Below are 16,345 nucleotides of genomic sequence, written 5' to 3' on the forward strand. Positions count from 1 at the left end.
AGGAGGGAAAGGTCACCAGATCTATCTGAGGGCTAGAAACTGAATGACCTTAGTGGAAGATGCTTTGCCTTTAGCCCCAAACCTGCTGATGCTGAGGAGCCAGGTCTCGTGCTTCGGGCTGTTTCTCGAGGTTGGTGGTCCAAAGGCGAAGGCTGAGGGAGGAGCCGAGTCACAGCCTTTCTGCATTCCTGCAGCTGATGCTCTCCTTTGATGTGTGGGAGCGTGGGTTTGGTTTCAGGTTGCAGAAAGGACACTGACCATAAACATGAGCTGGAGAAGTCAGAACTGACATTGAACTAGAGCATGAAAATTGTGTGAGCACTGGGTGCTTGGACATACAGTAGCTTTTCTCCTAGATGAGACTTTTGTAATGTATTTGGCACGGTGGCTCATCAGTAACAACAAAGTTAGCACTGAGTGGTGGTTGTTGAGCCAAGGTTGTTTTCTGATGACAGTGCTTAAGCACCCACGTTTGGAACCTCTGTCTTGCTCTGTGTCCAACATAATTCTGCCAGCAGCCTCCTCCGAGAGCTCAGGGGCTCCAGGAGTGCGGAGATTAGTTTGTTCCTCCAAGTCAGAGTTAAGCTGCAGTGGGGGACAGACTGGGGGAAACGTGGAGATCTTCTTTCTGTTTCATGAACAGGCAGAATTTCAGGCTGTAGAACTGTGACCATTTCATTCATGTTAAACAGCCATTTCTCCCCAAAAAGAAGAGCCCTGTACCCCGCTGTGTTTGGCTCTGGCAAGCCCACATGCGGCACAGGGACCAGATCCCAAACCTGCTTTCATCCGTGTATGTCTTGGGCTGGTCTGCAGAAATCATTTGTGTTACTTCACCCTCCAAGTGATGAAACTAAGTTGGGGATTTGGCTGGCTGGATGCAGAGGAGGAGGGGAACAGAGGGAAGAGACATTTCTCTGTGAGTCTGCAACACAAGCCAAGAGCTCTGTGGGAAGGTCCCAGCTAATGCTCCCCGCTGGCTGCCCTGGCCCCAGCTCATGCCAAGCCCTTGCAGCAGACTAAACACAAAAGAAAACAGAGTCTAAATTAATTGGTATGAAGGGGATATGCCAGAGTGTTCCACAGCTCTTCCTTTTCTGCTTCTCTTTGGTAGCTGTCAATTTGCATAAAAACATGGATTATTAAGGTTTGTTTTGTTTGGGTTTTTTACATTTTTAAGCCTAATTCAGGCTTATTCCTGCACAGCTCTGCATTTAATGCCTGGGATGCCCTGCGTCACACCAGAGAACCTGTTCCAAAGCTTTCTAAATGCTACTGAAAGATTCCCTGTAACATTGATGGGCTGTAGGTAAGACAGTATAGACCTAAAACTGTCTTCATACCCATAGGAAGGGGTCGGGTAGGGGAGAGAAATCCATACTTGAATGTGTGTTTAAATTCCAGTTTTCATCCAGTAGCACTGCCCACATTTTTGTGATCTCTCAGTGGAAATTTTGATGTTGGAGGCTTGCTGGCTTGCCTGCACCCCAAGCATTTATTGCGGGTGTTTGGGTGTAAACAAAGGATGTCCTCTGTGCTGGTGAGGTCCTCAGCTCTGCTCTAGAAGTGGTGGGGGTTTGATAGGGCTGCTTAATAAGTCACTTGGAGATGGATCACTGTCTGACCACTTCTGTGGCCATCTGTACTTGGAGCTAAGAGCAGCTTCTTGCCCAACAGCGTCCTGCTTGCTGCTGCTGAATCTGGAGGGAAGCTTGTCTTCTCCCTGTCCCTGCATCTCCCAGCCCAGCTCTTTATTGCCTGGTTTCCTATAATCTTTGAAGCTTTCTTCCCAGCCCTCTTTCCCCCCATCTTGTCCCACCATGGGAGCTCTGCTGCTCCCTCCTGAATTCATCCCTTACCGTGACTTTCTGCTCTGCTTCTCACAGCATTACTGCAGACTCTCCACATCTCAAGCTGGGGGAAGATTCCCTGACCGCAGCACACCATGGCCAAGCCTTGGACCTGGGGAAGCACCCAGGTACCCACCAAACCCCTCACCCATCTCTGGGATCAGTCTCACGTTGATAAAGCTGTGACCTGTTTGCGAACAGACAAGTGAAATTTTGTGGGTTATTCTCTGGTCAGCTCTAAGCCTGGTTTACTTGGGTGTGTCAAACACAAAAGCAACGTAGCATTGTCAAAGTTACAAAATTACTTTTTTTTATTAACCTACCCTATAACAGAGCATGGATTTTCTTGGCAAATAATGCAAGAAGCAAGAGAAAACTGTAGTTTTATCCGTATGGAGCCTACAAATCCATGGCTTCTCTGTGCTGTTGAGCATGTGAGTTCTTAGAAATGCATCTTCTGGTAGTTTAGCTTGAATACAGTCATTCTAAACCAAGCTAGAAATAAATAAAATACTTACATTTCAAGTACAAAACCTTGCAGTTGAATTCAGTATGAGGAAATCAGTTTATTCCTTTTTGTGTTACTGACTACTGTACAGGTACTTGGGCTGGCAAAGTCTGCAGATGCAGAACAGAAGAATGTTTTATGTACATGACTTAATTGAATTATGTGTTTAGTCTTCCCTTTACACTATCTTGTGAAGCTGTTTAATGTCAGGCAGAAAGAAGATTTTTATAGATGCATTTATTAAGATATGAACCCACTACTGCTACTGGCCCCAATTTTTTTGCCTTATGTCTTTCCTTTCTGCTGGGGGAAACAAAAAAAGTGCACTTTATGTCTCAAAAATAATGACACCTACCAGCTTTGAATTAGATTATTAGCAGGTAGATGTTACTTTCAAATTATATTTAATGAAGTGCGAGCAACTTTACTGAGGGTCCTATACAGCTCTAGTATGAGGGAGAACGTTAACCTCTCGTCGGGATCCTGCTTTGGGGGATTTGGCGACTCGCCGGCTGCCGTCGGTACGCGGGGCTCTCCCCTGGCAGAACCAGGATGGACTGCTGGCCCGAGTTCCTCTGGGACTGGAAGATGCTTTGCTCCGCCGCGCTCCTCTCCGAACAGGTGAAAGTCAACCCAACCCCAACATTGCTCTTCATGGTTCTGGAGGTGCCGTCAGACGTGCCGTCGAAACACCTGCCCAGGGCGATTTCCTTGGCGATCCTCGGGTCTTGGTCAGTGACGGTGTAGATGCCATAGTTGTGCCCCAGCGGGTCGAGAGGAGCCAGCATCGTGTACTCGCTGGAGTCGTTGTTGGTAGCCATGGGGAGGTGGTTCACCAGGTACTCGTGGAGCATGCTGTTGACACTCTCTCGGCGGCAGCTGCCTTGGGGAACCACCTTCACGAGCGTGCGGTCCACGCGGTCTTGGTCAAAGAGCATGCCGCTGCACTTGAACTCCAGGCAGGCTGCCGACACGTCTGGCTGTGTGGGGTCACGGATGCTGCGGACGTCCCTGATGCCGTAGAGCTTGCCGATGGTCCGCGGGTGCGTCCCACCCATGTTACGAGACCTTACGTTCACCTCTTGGGGTCCATTTATTTTTACTTTAATGTAGCAGGCTCTAAATTCCATGGGCTTTGGCCACCATGCCAGGTAGTCATCGGTCCAGCTCATGAGGTCATCTTCGCTGAAAGGAACAGTGTTGTAGTCATATCTGTCTCCCTCTATCCTGTAAAACCTGAAGTGAGCAGCGCTGTGTGGAGCTTCCTCACACTCTCTTAGGTTTTCATAGGCATAAATAGGACCGTTGTTCTCTTCTGGGGAATTAGGGCTTGGCTTGGCCATGTTGATGCTGAACGCTGTTTTCTTAGTGCTGGAGTCCTCGTGGTCTGTTCTCTTGTAGTTGAGCTTGTTGAGATATGGTTGTGGGACCCCGATAGCGTTAGGGTTGAGTTTGGGAGCAGAGGACACAGCTTCAAGCTCTTCACCCCCCATGCTTGCTAAAATATAAGCTGCATAGGCCTCGGGATTTTGGTCATCGCAGAAGGCAGGCACACAGGCACCGTTGGGACCGGTGACTACGCTGTCAAAACGGCCCCAGGCTCTGGGGTTGGAGGAGTACCCCGGTGTTGGCTCCGTGTTTATAATAGAAATCACAACCCCTTGGATCTGCTCGCTTTGCAGGAACCTCTCACTTCTGTAGGCTCGGACTTTGACATAGCACCGTCTGCTCTCCGGGACGTCCAGGTTAAAAAGCCGCCTTTCTTTGATCTCCATGTTCCCAACCAAAAACGTTCTCTCCTCCCTTTTGCGTCGTCTGCTTTTCTCAAGGTTGAAGTCCCCTTCTTCTTCCCATAATCCTGTCTCTGGGTTCAGGGACCAAAGCTTCATCTCTTGCAGGTGCTCTGGCATCTTCACCTGAGCAGCATCCAAATGAACCTTCACTTCTTCTGCATTAAGAGACTCGGTGCCCTGTTCGTCTGTGAAGTCCACGGAAAACATGCCGTACGTGCGGAGCGGGAATACATCTCCTTCCTCATCTACAAAGTTCAGGTCACTTTGAGTCACAGGGGCAGCTGAGATATTTCTTGGGTCCAGAAATGTCACGCTGGCTTTCACTTTGCCTCTGTAGGCTTCTCCATTTTTCCTGTAAAACGCATTGGGAGGGATTTCTAATTCAGCAATTGGATCGTCGTCTTCTATTTCTCCCAAAGAAATGAGATTGGTTTCAGTGGATTCCAGTGTAACCGGGGCTTTTTTTCTTAGGAGCTTGATCTCATGAAACACAGCGCCTCCGTTTTCCTTGAAAGGCAGAACTTTTGTCGTGTTCACGAATTTCTGCAGCCGATCAACAAAAGTTAGAACCAGTCTCTCTGTGTCTGCTGGGATTTGGATGGAGAAGGTTCCCTTGTAGCCGGTCATACTTACTCTTTTGTTCCCCATGTAGATGTGGCCAAACCTCAGGGGCTCACCATTATCTGCTGCTGTGGCTCTGCCTCGAACTGTTATTTTGGTCTCGGTGCATTTTTTGCAGCCACATTCTACGACAACTTTAGTGGGGAGCGTGTACCCGTCGCAGGAGATGTCTCTGGTTTCCATCTTGGACACCCCACAGCAGTAGGCGACATTGTCCTTGCACCGAAGTCCCTTATCCAGCTTCCCAGCACAGGTCTTTGCTGGGCACTTGCCCACGTCATAGTAGAAGGAGTTTGTTGCTTTTTGGAAGCAGTCATGTGGAAGCCGGATGAGGTGGCTTTGGGGTTGAGAGTTGCAGGATGCCTCTTGTCTTCCTGTTAAATAGGATTTCTTAATGAACAGCAGGAAATAATTGTACAGTCATCGCTCTGTGGTCTGAAACCCTCAGAGCTAAATGTTGCTTCAATAAAGGGGAGGTTTTCACAGCCATAAAACAGATGTTTTGCAGGATTTTGCTTAGCTGTATTCATCTGGCCCCTGTTTTGATGAGGCAGGTGATCAGCTTTATCTGTAGGTATCTGGTTGGAGTATCCCAGCTCCTGTTCACCCACCACTGCCATCCACCCCCACCTCAGCTAGATGTTCTAGATGAGGAATAAATTTTTTATATACTGTGGGTGGTGAGAGCCTGACCCAGGTTGGCCAGAGAGGTGGTGGATGAACCATCCCTGGAGACATCCCAGGCCAGGCTGGACGGGGCTCTGAGCAACCTGAGCTGGTGAAGATGTCCCTGCTCATGGCAAGGGTGGCACTAGATGAGCTTTGAAGCTCCATTCCAACACAAACTGCTCAGTGATTCTCTGATTCTGCAGCTGCCTGGCTTTTTGGCTACGGACAGACTAAAATGTGTCCCAAAGTTTAAAACAACAAAACAAAAAAACTAACCAAACAGAAATATTCACATGTCAGGCAGCAAGTGCAGCGAGAAATCTGCTGAAAGCAGCAGATTGAGCTTGGCAGGTCACCTACAATCCAGAGCTCCAGTTTGAAGAGAGCATCTGGTTCATAACCAGCTCACGCAAGCTTATCTGCTAACGGATGTATGAAATAAACTACAAATACTTTTCCTGCAACTTTTCTTTGCCACATGTATCACATTTTCTGGTTTCTGCACACCACCACTGCCCCAGCTGCTTGTGGAGCATCAAGAACATTTTCTCTTACCTATGACAGCAAGTTTGGCCGATTGAGACTTCACTGAGCCCCCGGCGCTGCTGGCCTTGCAGAAATACTCTCCAGCCTGGTCTCTGTTCAGGTTCTTCAGAATCAGGTTGTTTTTATATTTGTATAAGGAGGGATCCAGCAGCGAGCCATTGTGGTACCTAGAGGCAGTTAAGGGGACAGAGGTTCACCGCCTGGCCAGAGCAGAGCCATGGCCTAATCCTGCATCTGGATTTTGCCAGACCTCTTGCCTCAGTTTCCCCATTTATAGCCTAGCTAGGTGACATCACCAAAAATGGTTCCTCTTCCCCTAGCAGTACTGAGATGTGGCTGCTGGGCAGTTGGCAGACAGGTAGAGCTGCCAGCCATGCCTGCTGAGGTTTTTCAAACTCTTATTTGTGTGTTTTTCCAGTAAGTCCCTTGGCAGATGAAATTACTGCACCTGCAAGAAACACCAGCTCTGCACATCTCAAGGGAACCAGCATTTGCAGCAGTTGGTTCTTGGTGTATTTAGCTGTTTTATAGCTAAAAAAAACCCCAACTTTATGGAGCCGGTAAGGAGATAAAAATTGAGTTTGTGGGACAGCCAAGACTTTACCTGATCAAACTCGAGTTCCTTACCAGAGGTAGCGGTCAGGGGCCGGGTTCCCGAGAGCATCGCAGCAGAGCGCCACGCTCTGTCCTACTCTCCTGGCTTTGTCCTCGGGGCTCCTCAAAATGTAGGGTTTGCCTGTGGGAGGAGGAAAAGACCATCCTGTTACTCTTCTCCTCCTAAAATCACAGTTTTTATTTCTGATCGCTGCATAAAGCCTCCTGTGTTTTCCCCCCTCTTTGGGGCTACCTGATCGGTGCAGCTGCACTTGGATTGCCAAGTTTCTCCTGTTGCTCTCTGGCACGGTGACAGTCGCTGTTGCGTATTTAGCTTTCTTTACTTTAAGGGTGTTTTTGCCATCAGGACAGACGCCTGGGATCCTAAACATGCCCCTGTTATCGGCTGTTGTCAACAACTTGAGTTTCTCAGCTTGCAGGTAGACCCGGGCATCGGCAGCGGGTGACCCGTCCTCGAGAGAGACCTTCCCGAGCAGCGTCACATCCTCGCACATGCAGGAGTCGCAGTCGGCGTTGACACGGCCCATGGGGCAGGTGATGTTGCAGACTGCAAGAAGAGGTAATGTGGGTCAGAAACCTGCCCCAAGTCTCCATAACGCTCATGGCACGGTCTCACGTCTGCTTTTAATTTAGATGCAATAAGGCAGATACCGCATAAGGAATAAATTGTATCCAAAACATATTTTTACTGATTATCAACAGCTGTGCTTTAGAAACATAGGGATGATGTTGTTTTGAACCTGACAATTAGTAGAAAGAAGCCACGTGGATATAATTACAACTGGGAGCTCTTATTTACCTTCCCCAAAGGGATGAATTTTGGGGAAACTTGAATGCAGATCAGCATGTGAGCTCTTAGCTCAACCATGGCAAAATTACCAATCCAAATGCCTTAAACTTTGTAGGTTTTTGTTACCAACTTGTGCCCAAACATCACAACTTTGTTTTTATACTAAAAGCTGTCTCCCCTTATTTGATGGTATCCTGGCTTGGGCAAGACGTGAGTTAATTGCCAAATGAGCGCTATCTGATGGGTTTAATGAATGGTCTCCCAGACAGTGATCCTGAAATGTTTTCATTACCTATAGTGATTAATCCTAAATAATCTGTCTCTTCCCAAGGCAAGGGCTCAGATCATTCCTTTTACAATCACAGAGCGTCCCTGTACAGCAGCTACCTGATAATTTTCTTATAGCTGGAAATAAATGGCAAAAATCAGGGAAAATGTGATACAACTTTCCTGGAGAAAACATGGACTGTTTTCAGAATGATTCATTTAAAAGGGGATTACAAGAATAATATAATTAATTACAAGCCCCTTCAGCAGGGGCCATGGCAATTCAACATTCCCAACTCTTCTCCTTCCTGGGGCTGATTGCTTGGAGACAGTCTTTTGCAATCGCTGCTGTTATAACAAGATTTATGAGATTTTTCCTTTGTCCCCAGGATCTTTATGAGTCCCTGATGATTCCCTGTATCTGGATTTCCCCTTTAGCTTGCTCTTTTGCTATCAAATCCCTTAGTACTTCCCAGCCCTGCTCGGGAAGGGCACCAGCATCGTGAAATTCTGGCAAGGGAGAGCAAAACCGCAGCGAAGGGAGCACAGCGCCTACACAGCAGTGAGATCAGGACATCACCCCCTGCCCGTGAGCGATGTTATTGGAGCACCTGAGCAGTCGTGTCCGATGCAGAGCCGCCCTTCCTCCGTTGCTTCGTTACAGTGCACGCCCCAGAGATGCTCAGCGAGGCAGGATCTGGTACGCTTCTGCACGCCTGTTTGGCCACACTTCCCCGAACATTCGCTCCATTTTGACCATGGAGACAAAAACCTTTTGGAATCTTGCACCAGCGGACCTTGAATAACATCAGGGGTGTGTTACTGAGACGCATGTTACACGTATGGCTGCCCGAAAACTGGCAATTGGTTTCTTAGCAGCTTCTATATAGTACAGACTATGCATTTGGATATTATGCACCACACGGGTTAAACTAACTCAAAGCACGTTCAGGGAGCTGGGAAATAAAGCATGAGAAAGCATCTGAAGGCTTCTGACTTAATTTCCCGCAGGCTACCGTTATTGAGGATGATTAAGATAAACTCAAGGGGAGCAAAGTGCAGGCAGCTCATGCTTAGACTTGAATAACTTGGGCTTAAAGGAAATCAGATGCACATTGTCATTTAAATGCTGTCTGAGGAGCAATGCTCGCCTGCATTTCAAAAGTGGTTAAATTAAAAAAAAGAAAATAAAAAAGGGGGTCAAATTGTTGGTATGATCACGTTGAATGTCTTTAACCATACTCCAACATATGTTCTCTATAGGGGAAGCGTGTGTCCTATTGCGAGCACCATTTTTACTGTGTGCAAAGCCTAAGATGCTACTGAGCAGCTTGAGCATGTTAGGGGCCAGCTGATTTGTAAAACACAAAGCGGGTTTATTGAGAGTTTAATATGCGGTTAGATTTTTAAAGGAATCTCTTTAACTGGCTTACTAGATGGTATTAATTTAAGCTGCTTTGAATGGATGAGATCCCCCTCCAAGCCTGTGGTTTGGGTTTATATTTTTTATGACAATGTTCTAATAATGTTTATGAGGATGTGCCTGTGACTAACGTTCCTAAAAAATTAGGTTTCTTGGAGATGTGTGCCATGTCATCTTCCACTCAATTTAAATAACCCAGGTTGGGTTATTTCCTAGAAAGGCAGATGGACACATGGTTGCACTGTTTCAGCGATGGTCCAAAATGAACCCCTGGCCTCCAAGACCAGGAGGCTGGAAAAGATAATTTAAATGAGAGCAGCTATGGGAGCATCATGTCTGGTTTGGAGCGAGTGCTTGGGTGAGTTTTTAAATCTATTGGCATGTCAGTACCTCTAGTTCAGCATCCCAGGTAGCACGTCAATAAACCTTATTTAGTAATTTTGGGGAGGCAGGGAGAGGTGGACTTTGGGACATGGTCTTGTCCCAGGATACAAGCCTGTCTGTACTTGCCCCAAGCAAAAACTTAACGTGTAACACATTGAAGTGGGGTCTCAGTAAGATCCTAAGCCTGTTTGAGATCAGCTTCTTCAACCTGCAGGGTGGGTGGAAAATGGAAAATGGCACTATATGGCTCTGGGTAGCACCTCGACAGCAAAAAAAGCAGAAAACAGAGGACAGGGAGAAGCTGAGGGGTCAAGCACTGGCAGGGACATGGGGAGGGACAGGGTTCACTGTCTGGCAGGAACGTACTGCGTCTGGCGTAGGTGAAGGTTGGGTTCCCCCGGCGAGAGCTGCTCCTTGTACCTATGGGTAGAGGATATGTGGGGTGATTTGGGCAGGGTTTGGGTGCACGCTGGCCAAGCACCCATCCCTCCTGCCAGCCCAGCTGCTCAACCCCAGTATGTCTGGCTCATGCTCTCCTGGAGGCAAAAACTGAGTTTACGGCTCACTGCTGCTAAGGGCAGACACTTTAGTTTCCAATGTCATAGGTCAAAACCTCAAAATTTTGTTTTATTTCTCCTCAGAGAAGCCAGAGTCACCCCTTGCTTTGAGAGCCCCAGCATCATGCTTTCTGCTTTGAGGGGGAAAAAAATTTTCACAGTATTTTTCCAAAAGATACCTCTCAGTGGGTGGAGGGGTCTTCTCCAAGTGTCCATCTTTTCAGTGCTTTGAAGTTCCCCAGCAGCTAAGAGAGCTGCTGGGTGTGGGACGGGAGGCTGGGAAAGTCCCCTAATCCCTCCACTACGGCATCAGCACATCCAACCCTTTCAGCACCTCCTTGAATTTAAATCCTGAGACCTAGTCAGTAAAGTTCAAGGGGTTGGGGTATCTCCTGGGGATTAACAAGCAGAGCAGGTAATTAACGCCCTATGGGCTTTAATCCTAGAGCAACAGTGTCACAAACTGCCCCAGGCGTGGGGACAGGCAGGTCGGGACATGTCTTTGCCCACCCCTGGGCTCTCCCAGCCTGGCGAGGGGCCGCGCGTGCCTCCCGCGGGACTCGGGGCCGTGCTCATGCGCTTGACCTTCACTTTTCCAGGAGAGGAGCCAACAGCGTGTGTCAGCGATAGCCAAAACCCTACAGGAGCTTGCGGATGATTAACATTTATTCCATTGCCTAAATGTCCTCATCTACTCAAATAATATTGTTTAGGTTGTAAATTAAGGCTGAAAAAAAAGAATACGCCTACAAACATCCCTTGTCCCAGTGAGGGAAATAACTTACTCTCCAAGCTGAGCATCACCAGTGGGCTGAAGGTTTTCTGTCCTATCTGGATCCTGCTGAGGGCTGGTTTCAGAAGCCTTTGACCTAAGGAGTCAATAAATTAGAGATTAAATTAGATTAATAATGAATTCATTAGAGTCAAGGGATTTGGGATCCTTAAGGTCTGGTTTTTAGATTTCTCTTTTGGTTGTGGCTGATGAGAGCTGTGGGAGCTGTACAGGAGATGCCAAGTGAAGTGTGTGACAGAGATGTCCCACAACTTCACTGCTGCTCGGGGATGATGCAAATTTGCCATTTCCCTTAGCATCCAAGAACTTTTTTTGGTGCTTTCTGTGTTGGAGCAGCTGGGATCAAATAATCATTTTATAGCTGGAGATATAAAATATATCCTGCCTTTCCCTGTGTGGAGAGAAGTGAACCTGAGGTGGATGAGGTTGGTTGTCACCAGGGGACATAAACTGCTTTCTGCACTTGCTGTGCCTGGGGGGAGTTGCCGATTGTGACTTGTTCCCAGGGTGCTTACTGGGACCTGTCCTATTTAAACTGGGGAGCTAAGCCTGAAGCTGCCCAGCTCCCAGGGGCTCATCAGAGCTTCTGGGCACCTCCCCAGTGGCAAACTGACTCTCCCTGTTCCTATCCCTGGCTGCCTGGCCAGAGCACTTCAGGGCAAAATTCCTCTATAGCCTTAGAAAACAAACCCAAAGAACCTGCAAACATGTTTTCTCCACAAGACCCACCAGCGCAGAGGGCCAGATTGCTTATCACTTGATGCTGTGGTACGTGTGACCCAGCAGTGACAGCAGATCCAGCTGCTCCTGAGCATCTTCTCCTGGAGAAGAGCTGCATCACTGGTTCCTGAGGGCTCGGCTTGATGCTGGGGCTGGTTTGTGCTCGGGAGATGGATACAGCGCTGACCGAGGGGGGTTTGCTCAGAGCAGAGGGGAGCGGGGGTGGGAGCTGGGGTGTGGGTTGGACACCATGGGGTGTCATGGACAGGAGGCAGGGATCGTAGAATCATAAAATCATAGAATCATTTGGTTGGAAGAGACCCTTAAGGTCAAGTCCAACCATAGCCTGAATCTAGCACTACCCCATGTCCCTAAGAGCCTCATCTCCACATCTTTTAAATCCCTCCAGGGATGGTGACTCCACCACTACCCTGGGCAGCCTGTTCCAATGCCCAACAACCCCCTCCGTGAAGAAATGTTTCCTAATATCCAATCTGAACCTTTCCTGGCGCAACTTGAGGATGATGCCAGCACGGCCAGCCTGGTCACCCGGAAGCTGGCAGATGGGCTTTGCCCATGCTCGATGGGCACCAGCCCTCGTCTGGAAGTTGCTTGACTGGGTGAAGACGGTACTGACCCAGAGACATCGGTGCCAAGCCCATGTCTGCTGGCTCAGTGGCCACCAGCAGATGTGCCATCGTGCCAGTGGGCAAGTGACAGTGTGATGATGAGAATAGAAACGTTTAACCTTCACCTAGAATGGATGTGGCTCCCAGAAAGAGGAAGAGGATCCATCCTTTTGCAGTGACCATGATCTCCAGAGGTGAGCAGGGGCTTCTTGGAGTATCCACAGCCGTCCTGTGCCTTCCCCAGACCTGTGGAGACAAGCCCAGCTGCATTGGGGCTCAACCAGGGTCCTGCCGCCTTCAGGGAGCTTCTCCCAGTCTGAACCAGCCCAAAACATGCTGCGGGGCTGCTTTTGCTCCCTGCCCACCCCCGGCAGCCCCCCACTTACCCCAAGAGGGGAGCAGCGGTGGCTCTGCATCCGCGTTTGCATCCCCTCTTCTTCTCACCATCACATCTGAGCCCAAATCTATTCTACAGAGCGCTGCTTTGGAACAACATCTCCTTAAAATGTCTTTTAACAGCTTAAATACTTATGCAGGGATGTTCCCGCAGCCCACGCAGCCCCACGGGCCGTTCTGCCCCCCGTGTCAGCAGGAACATCTTCATTCCCCCCAGCTCTCTGCCCGCACGCTGGGCTCAGCGCAAGGATCACATCTTATCCCAGCAGATCCCGGGAGCACAGCGAGGGGGAGGCTCCCGAGTGGCTCTGGAAGCGGAAAACCCCACACGCAAGCCAAGCCTTTGCTGCAAATATGAACAAGAAGCCAAATATTTTCCTCTTTTCTGCATGCAGAGCTGAGAGACTGAGGCTTTGTTTTGCTCTTCCCCAGCTCAGTGACTTCGGATTTTGTTTTTAAGCTAGCTCCTCAGCCCTGCAGCATCAAGTGTTTAATTTCTGAAGGTACCCATGGAGCTGGTGTTATCCCAAGTGATATCAGCTGGAAATCCAAGTACTTTACTTTGTACACTCCAAATTAATGAACTTGGGGGGAGTGAAATGCTGCCTCAGCCTTTCAGTGCCTCACCTTACCCATAAAAAGAGGCTGACAAAGAGCAGCCGGCAGCGGGAACACCCCATTATTTGTAAGCGGTATTAACCAACCCCTCCGAGACCTGGGAATGTGGCACTGGGAAACACTTTGATTACAGCTCAGCAAATCCCAGTCAAGCAAAAATAACAAGCAACACATGAGTGGTGTTTTGTGGGCTTACGATGGGGTCGTGAACTCGCAGCCAGACAGTAACCAAGAAAAATTAATCTAGCCTGAAAGCCTGTTTCCCACTCGGCAGCTATTTCAGGAGCTGGCTGGGACTGGTTCGGTGCTGGTGTCCCGTTTTCCCTGGGACACACGATGCTGGGAAAAAGGGGGTTGAAGTGGCCGGATCCCAGTGATGTGGAGGGTTCAGCATTGCCCGTGTCCTCTCTCTGGCAGGGGCTGAGGAAGATCATAGCCCCGTCCCCTCCCCGAACCCCCCACTCCACTGTCCCCATAACCCTGCCCCAAACCCATCAGCAGGGGACACAGGACATGGAGAACCATGTCCCCATTGATGTTTTCCAGCCCACAGCCTCTGCGCCTTCAACTGCCCATCAATTAATTTCCACCTCGCCTGCAATCACAGCCTCTCTTAATTATGACGCCTTAATCACACAGCAAAATTATATAACCACGAGCTGCGACGAAGGGGAAAAACTTAGCAGGGTTGGTTGATTTTTTTTTTCGCTCTTACAAAAAACCCATAAAAACCGCAATTAAGGAGAGTCTCGTCCGCTCGCTGTTGAGCCGCCAGCCAAGCTGCGGTCTGGGGGTGAGGCGGGGGCTTGTCAGCCACGGGTTAAGGGATTTGCAGCCGGGTGGGAAGAAGAGAGAGAGTTTGCAGCTTACCGAAACCTCCCCTGCGCCGCCGCCGAGCCGGACTGCGCGCGAGCCTCCCCACAGCCCAGGCAGTGAGGTCGCTTATATAGCCCGGCGTGTAGCTTAGGGGATGGCAGCGAGCCACCGGCTGCCGAGCACAAACAGATCGGGCGAGTGAGGAAACCGCAGCTTAACAAGGTGATGGTAAACACAAACCCTTGGCGAAACAGCAGCTGCCAGGGCTGGGAGAGGTGCCACGGCATGGCAGGGTGCTGGCAGTGACAGGGTAGGGCATGGGGTGGGCACTGCATCCCTCTGTGGGCACCGCATCCTGGTGTGGGTACCATGTCCCGGTGTGGGTATTGTGTCTTGGTGTGGGTACCACATCCTGGTGTGCGTACCTCATCCTCACAGAGCACCTTTAGGGGCTCACCCTGGGTCCAGATCCCAAATAGATGCTGCTGAGCACTGAAGGAGACACAGTGTACAGGCATGGGGTGTATTGAGTTTAGGGGATGATTTTTTGGCTCTTGCCTGATCTGGGACACCTTTGCCCAGACACTGGCTATGGCAGGGATCAAATGAGAATGCTGTAGGGATGTGAGGATACGGGACAAGCCAGATGGATTGGTTTGAACACTTGAGGTAGCACAGAGCTGTGGAAGCAAGATCATCCTTCCAAATAAATGTGACTGCATCTCACTCGAGCCGTGGGGAGATCCAACAAAGCCCCTAATGAGAGCTCCCCGCCTGCCCCTGAATCATTTCAACCCCTCCAGATCCTTCGTCCCTCTGCAGCCGCATTTTTCTCATGTAATTTGTGGCAGCTGGTCCTGGCTTGGAGCTTCTGGGCTTTGCAGAAAACGTGCGACCATGTGCAAGCACATACCACCCGTGAACACAGGCATGGGTGGGCCATGCTGCCAGTTTGCTGCTGGAGCCTGGTGTGCAAACATGGGCTTTACACGTCGGGAGCCATCCCCGAAGGCTGGGGACGTGTGTCGGGGCTGTCGGTGGCGTGCAGGATGTGCCAGCCGTGCCCTGGGCTGCCTCTTAGTAATCCCTGCCGGCCCAGCTGCCAGAGGAACATCGATCAAGGTGTCACATAAAAAGTAATTGGCGGTGGCCTGCACCCGCTCCTGTGGATGTTTACAAGGGAAAAGGAAAAGGCACCTGAGATGTGCCAAAAAAATGGCAGAATGTTTATCTGGTGGGCAAGGAGAGCCGTTGAGCTGGAGGCCCCTCACCTGCGACATAAACATGGAGCTCAGATGTATTTCCCTGCTGTGATGAGGACAAGATGTGGGAAAGGTGCTGAGACTGAGAGCAAAGAATTCGTCTTCCCCAGGCAGCACCTACATCCCACCACAGCTGGCCCGTCCCTGGCCCAGCACTGACACCTTGGCAGGCGGCTCCAGTCCCACCAGCTTGTGCTGGCGTTGACTTCCATGGGTCGCACTGTGGGGTAAGGAAACGTGCTGCTCTGCAAAAGGAAAAAGAAGTTAATCTTTACGTTATGGAAAACAGGTGATAGCTCTAGCCCAGCACAGCTGCAGGTGTTTCTGCACAGGGTTTTGCAGCCTCCTTCACATGGGTGTCTCCTCCCCAGTGTGGCTCCTGCAAGACCCGCTCAGGGGACACACATGTGGTTCGGGAGCAGGTCTGGGACACGTGAGTTCATGCAAAATACAGGTCTCTAGAACAGTCCAGCTGCATAATTTCTCTTGGCTTGGCCATCCCTCACTGCAGCTCCAGCGCGTGGCTGATGCTGGATAGAGCAGCACGAGCAGAGCCCCAGATATTTCCAGTGCTGACCACCACCGGCTTCTCCACAGGTCCAGGACATACTCCCCTCTCAGATTAACTGCAGAGGCCTTGACCTGTCTCATGGGATTTCTCCATGGTTTCGTCAACGACATGTAATTACAAAGCTGTATGTAATTAAGCTGCCGTGTTTAATGCTTCTCCAGCAGTACCAAGGATGGGGCAGCATAAGAGGACTGTGATAACCACCTCCCTCTCCATGCTCCTCCATGGCTGTCTCCATTGCTCTTCTCATATCCCACTAAAAAATTCAGAGGAAAACAGGCTACTGATGCTCATCCCAGTGAAAAGGTGCCTCCCACCCTTTCTGATATGGCATCAGCAGAGTGACTGTCACCAACAGCTGACTGCACCGCACCAGGAGGGCGACGTGGATGGTGGGGCTGCTCTCAAGGCTGGGGGGTCTGTGAAGTGTTCTGTGGGCTCCATGAAATACCCTATGGGGTCTATGAAATACTCTTGGGGTCTGTGAACTACCCTGTGGGGTCCACGGAATGCCCTT

The 16,345-nt window shown here is 49.8% G+C and overlaps 1 protein-coding gene across 1 annotated transcript; it reads right to left on the minus strand.

Moving 5' to 3' along the window:
• Nucleotides 1-2,059: 2,059 nt before the first annotated feature.
• Nucleotides 2,060-14,105, minus strand: CILP (cartilage intermediate layer protein). Its single transcript, XM_082060817.1, has 9 exons — nucleotides 14,050-14,105; nucleotides 12,291-12,411; nucleotides 10,809-10,892; nucleotides 9,833-9,886; nucleotides 8,271-8,456; nucleotides 6,835-7,149; nucleotides 6,615-6,723; nucleotides 5,997-6,154; nucleotides 2,060-5,146 (listed from the first exon to the last, which is right to left on the minus strand). The coding sequence occupies exons 2-9, from the start codon at nucleotides 12,346-12,348 to the stop codon at nucleotides 2,823-2,825; spliced, it is 3,288 nt and encodes a 1,095-aa protein (XP_081916943.1). The 5' UTR covers nucleotides 12,349-12,411; nucleotides 14,050-14,105; the 3' UTR covers nucleotides 2,060-2,822.
• Nucleotides 14,106-16,345: the final 2,240 nt, after the last annotated feature.

This window comes from Streptopelia decaocto, assembly GCF_964273445.1.
Source record: "Streptopelia decaocto genome assembly, chromosome: 9".
Taxonomy (NCBI): Eukaryota; Metazoa; Chordata; class Aves; order Columbiformes; family Columbidae; genus Streptopelia; species Streptopelia decaocto.

Coding starts and splice junctions, on each gene's coding strand:
- CILP (XM_082060817.1), bottom strand. CDS start 12,348: ATGGTCACTGCAAAAGGATGGATCCTCTTCCTCTTTCTGGGAGCCACA. Junction 6,724..6,834: donor AGTGCAGCTGCACCGATCAG/GTAGCCCCAAAG, acceptor CTCCTCCCACAG/GCAAACCCTACATTTTGAGG. Junction 6,155..6,614: donor GCCCCTGACCGCTACCTCTG/GTAAGGAACTCG, acceptor AACTGCCTCTAG/GTACCACAATGGCTCGCTGC.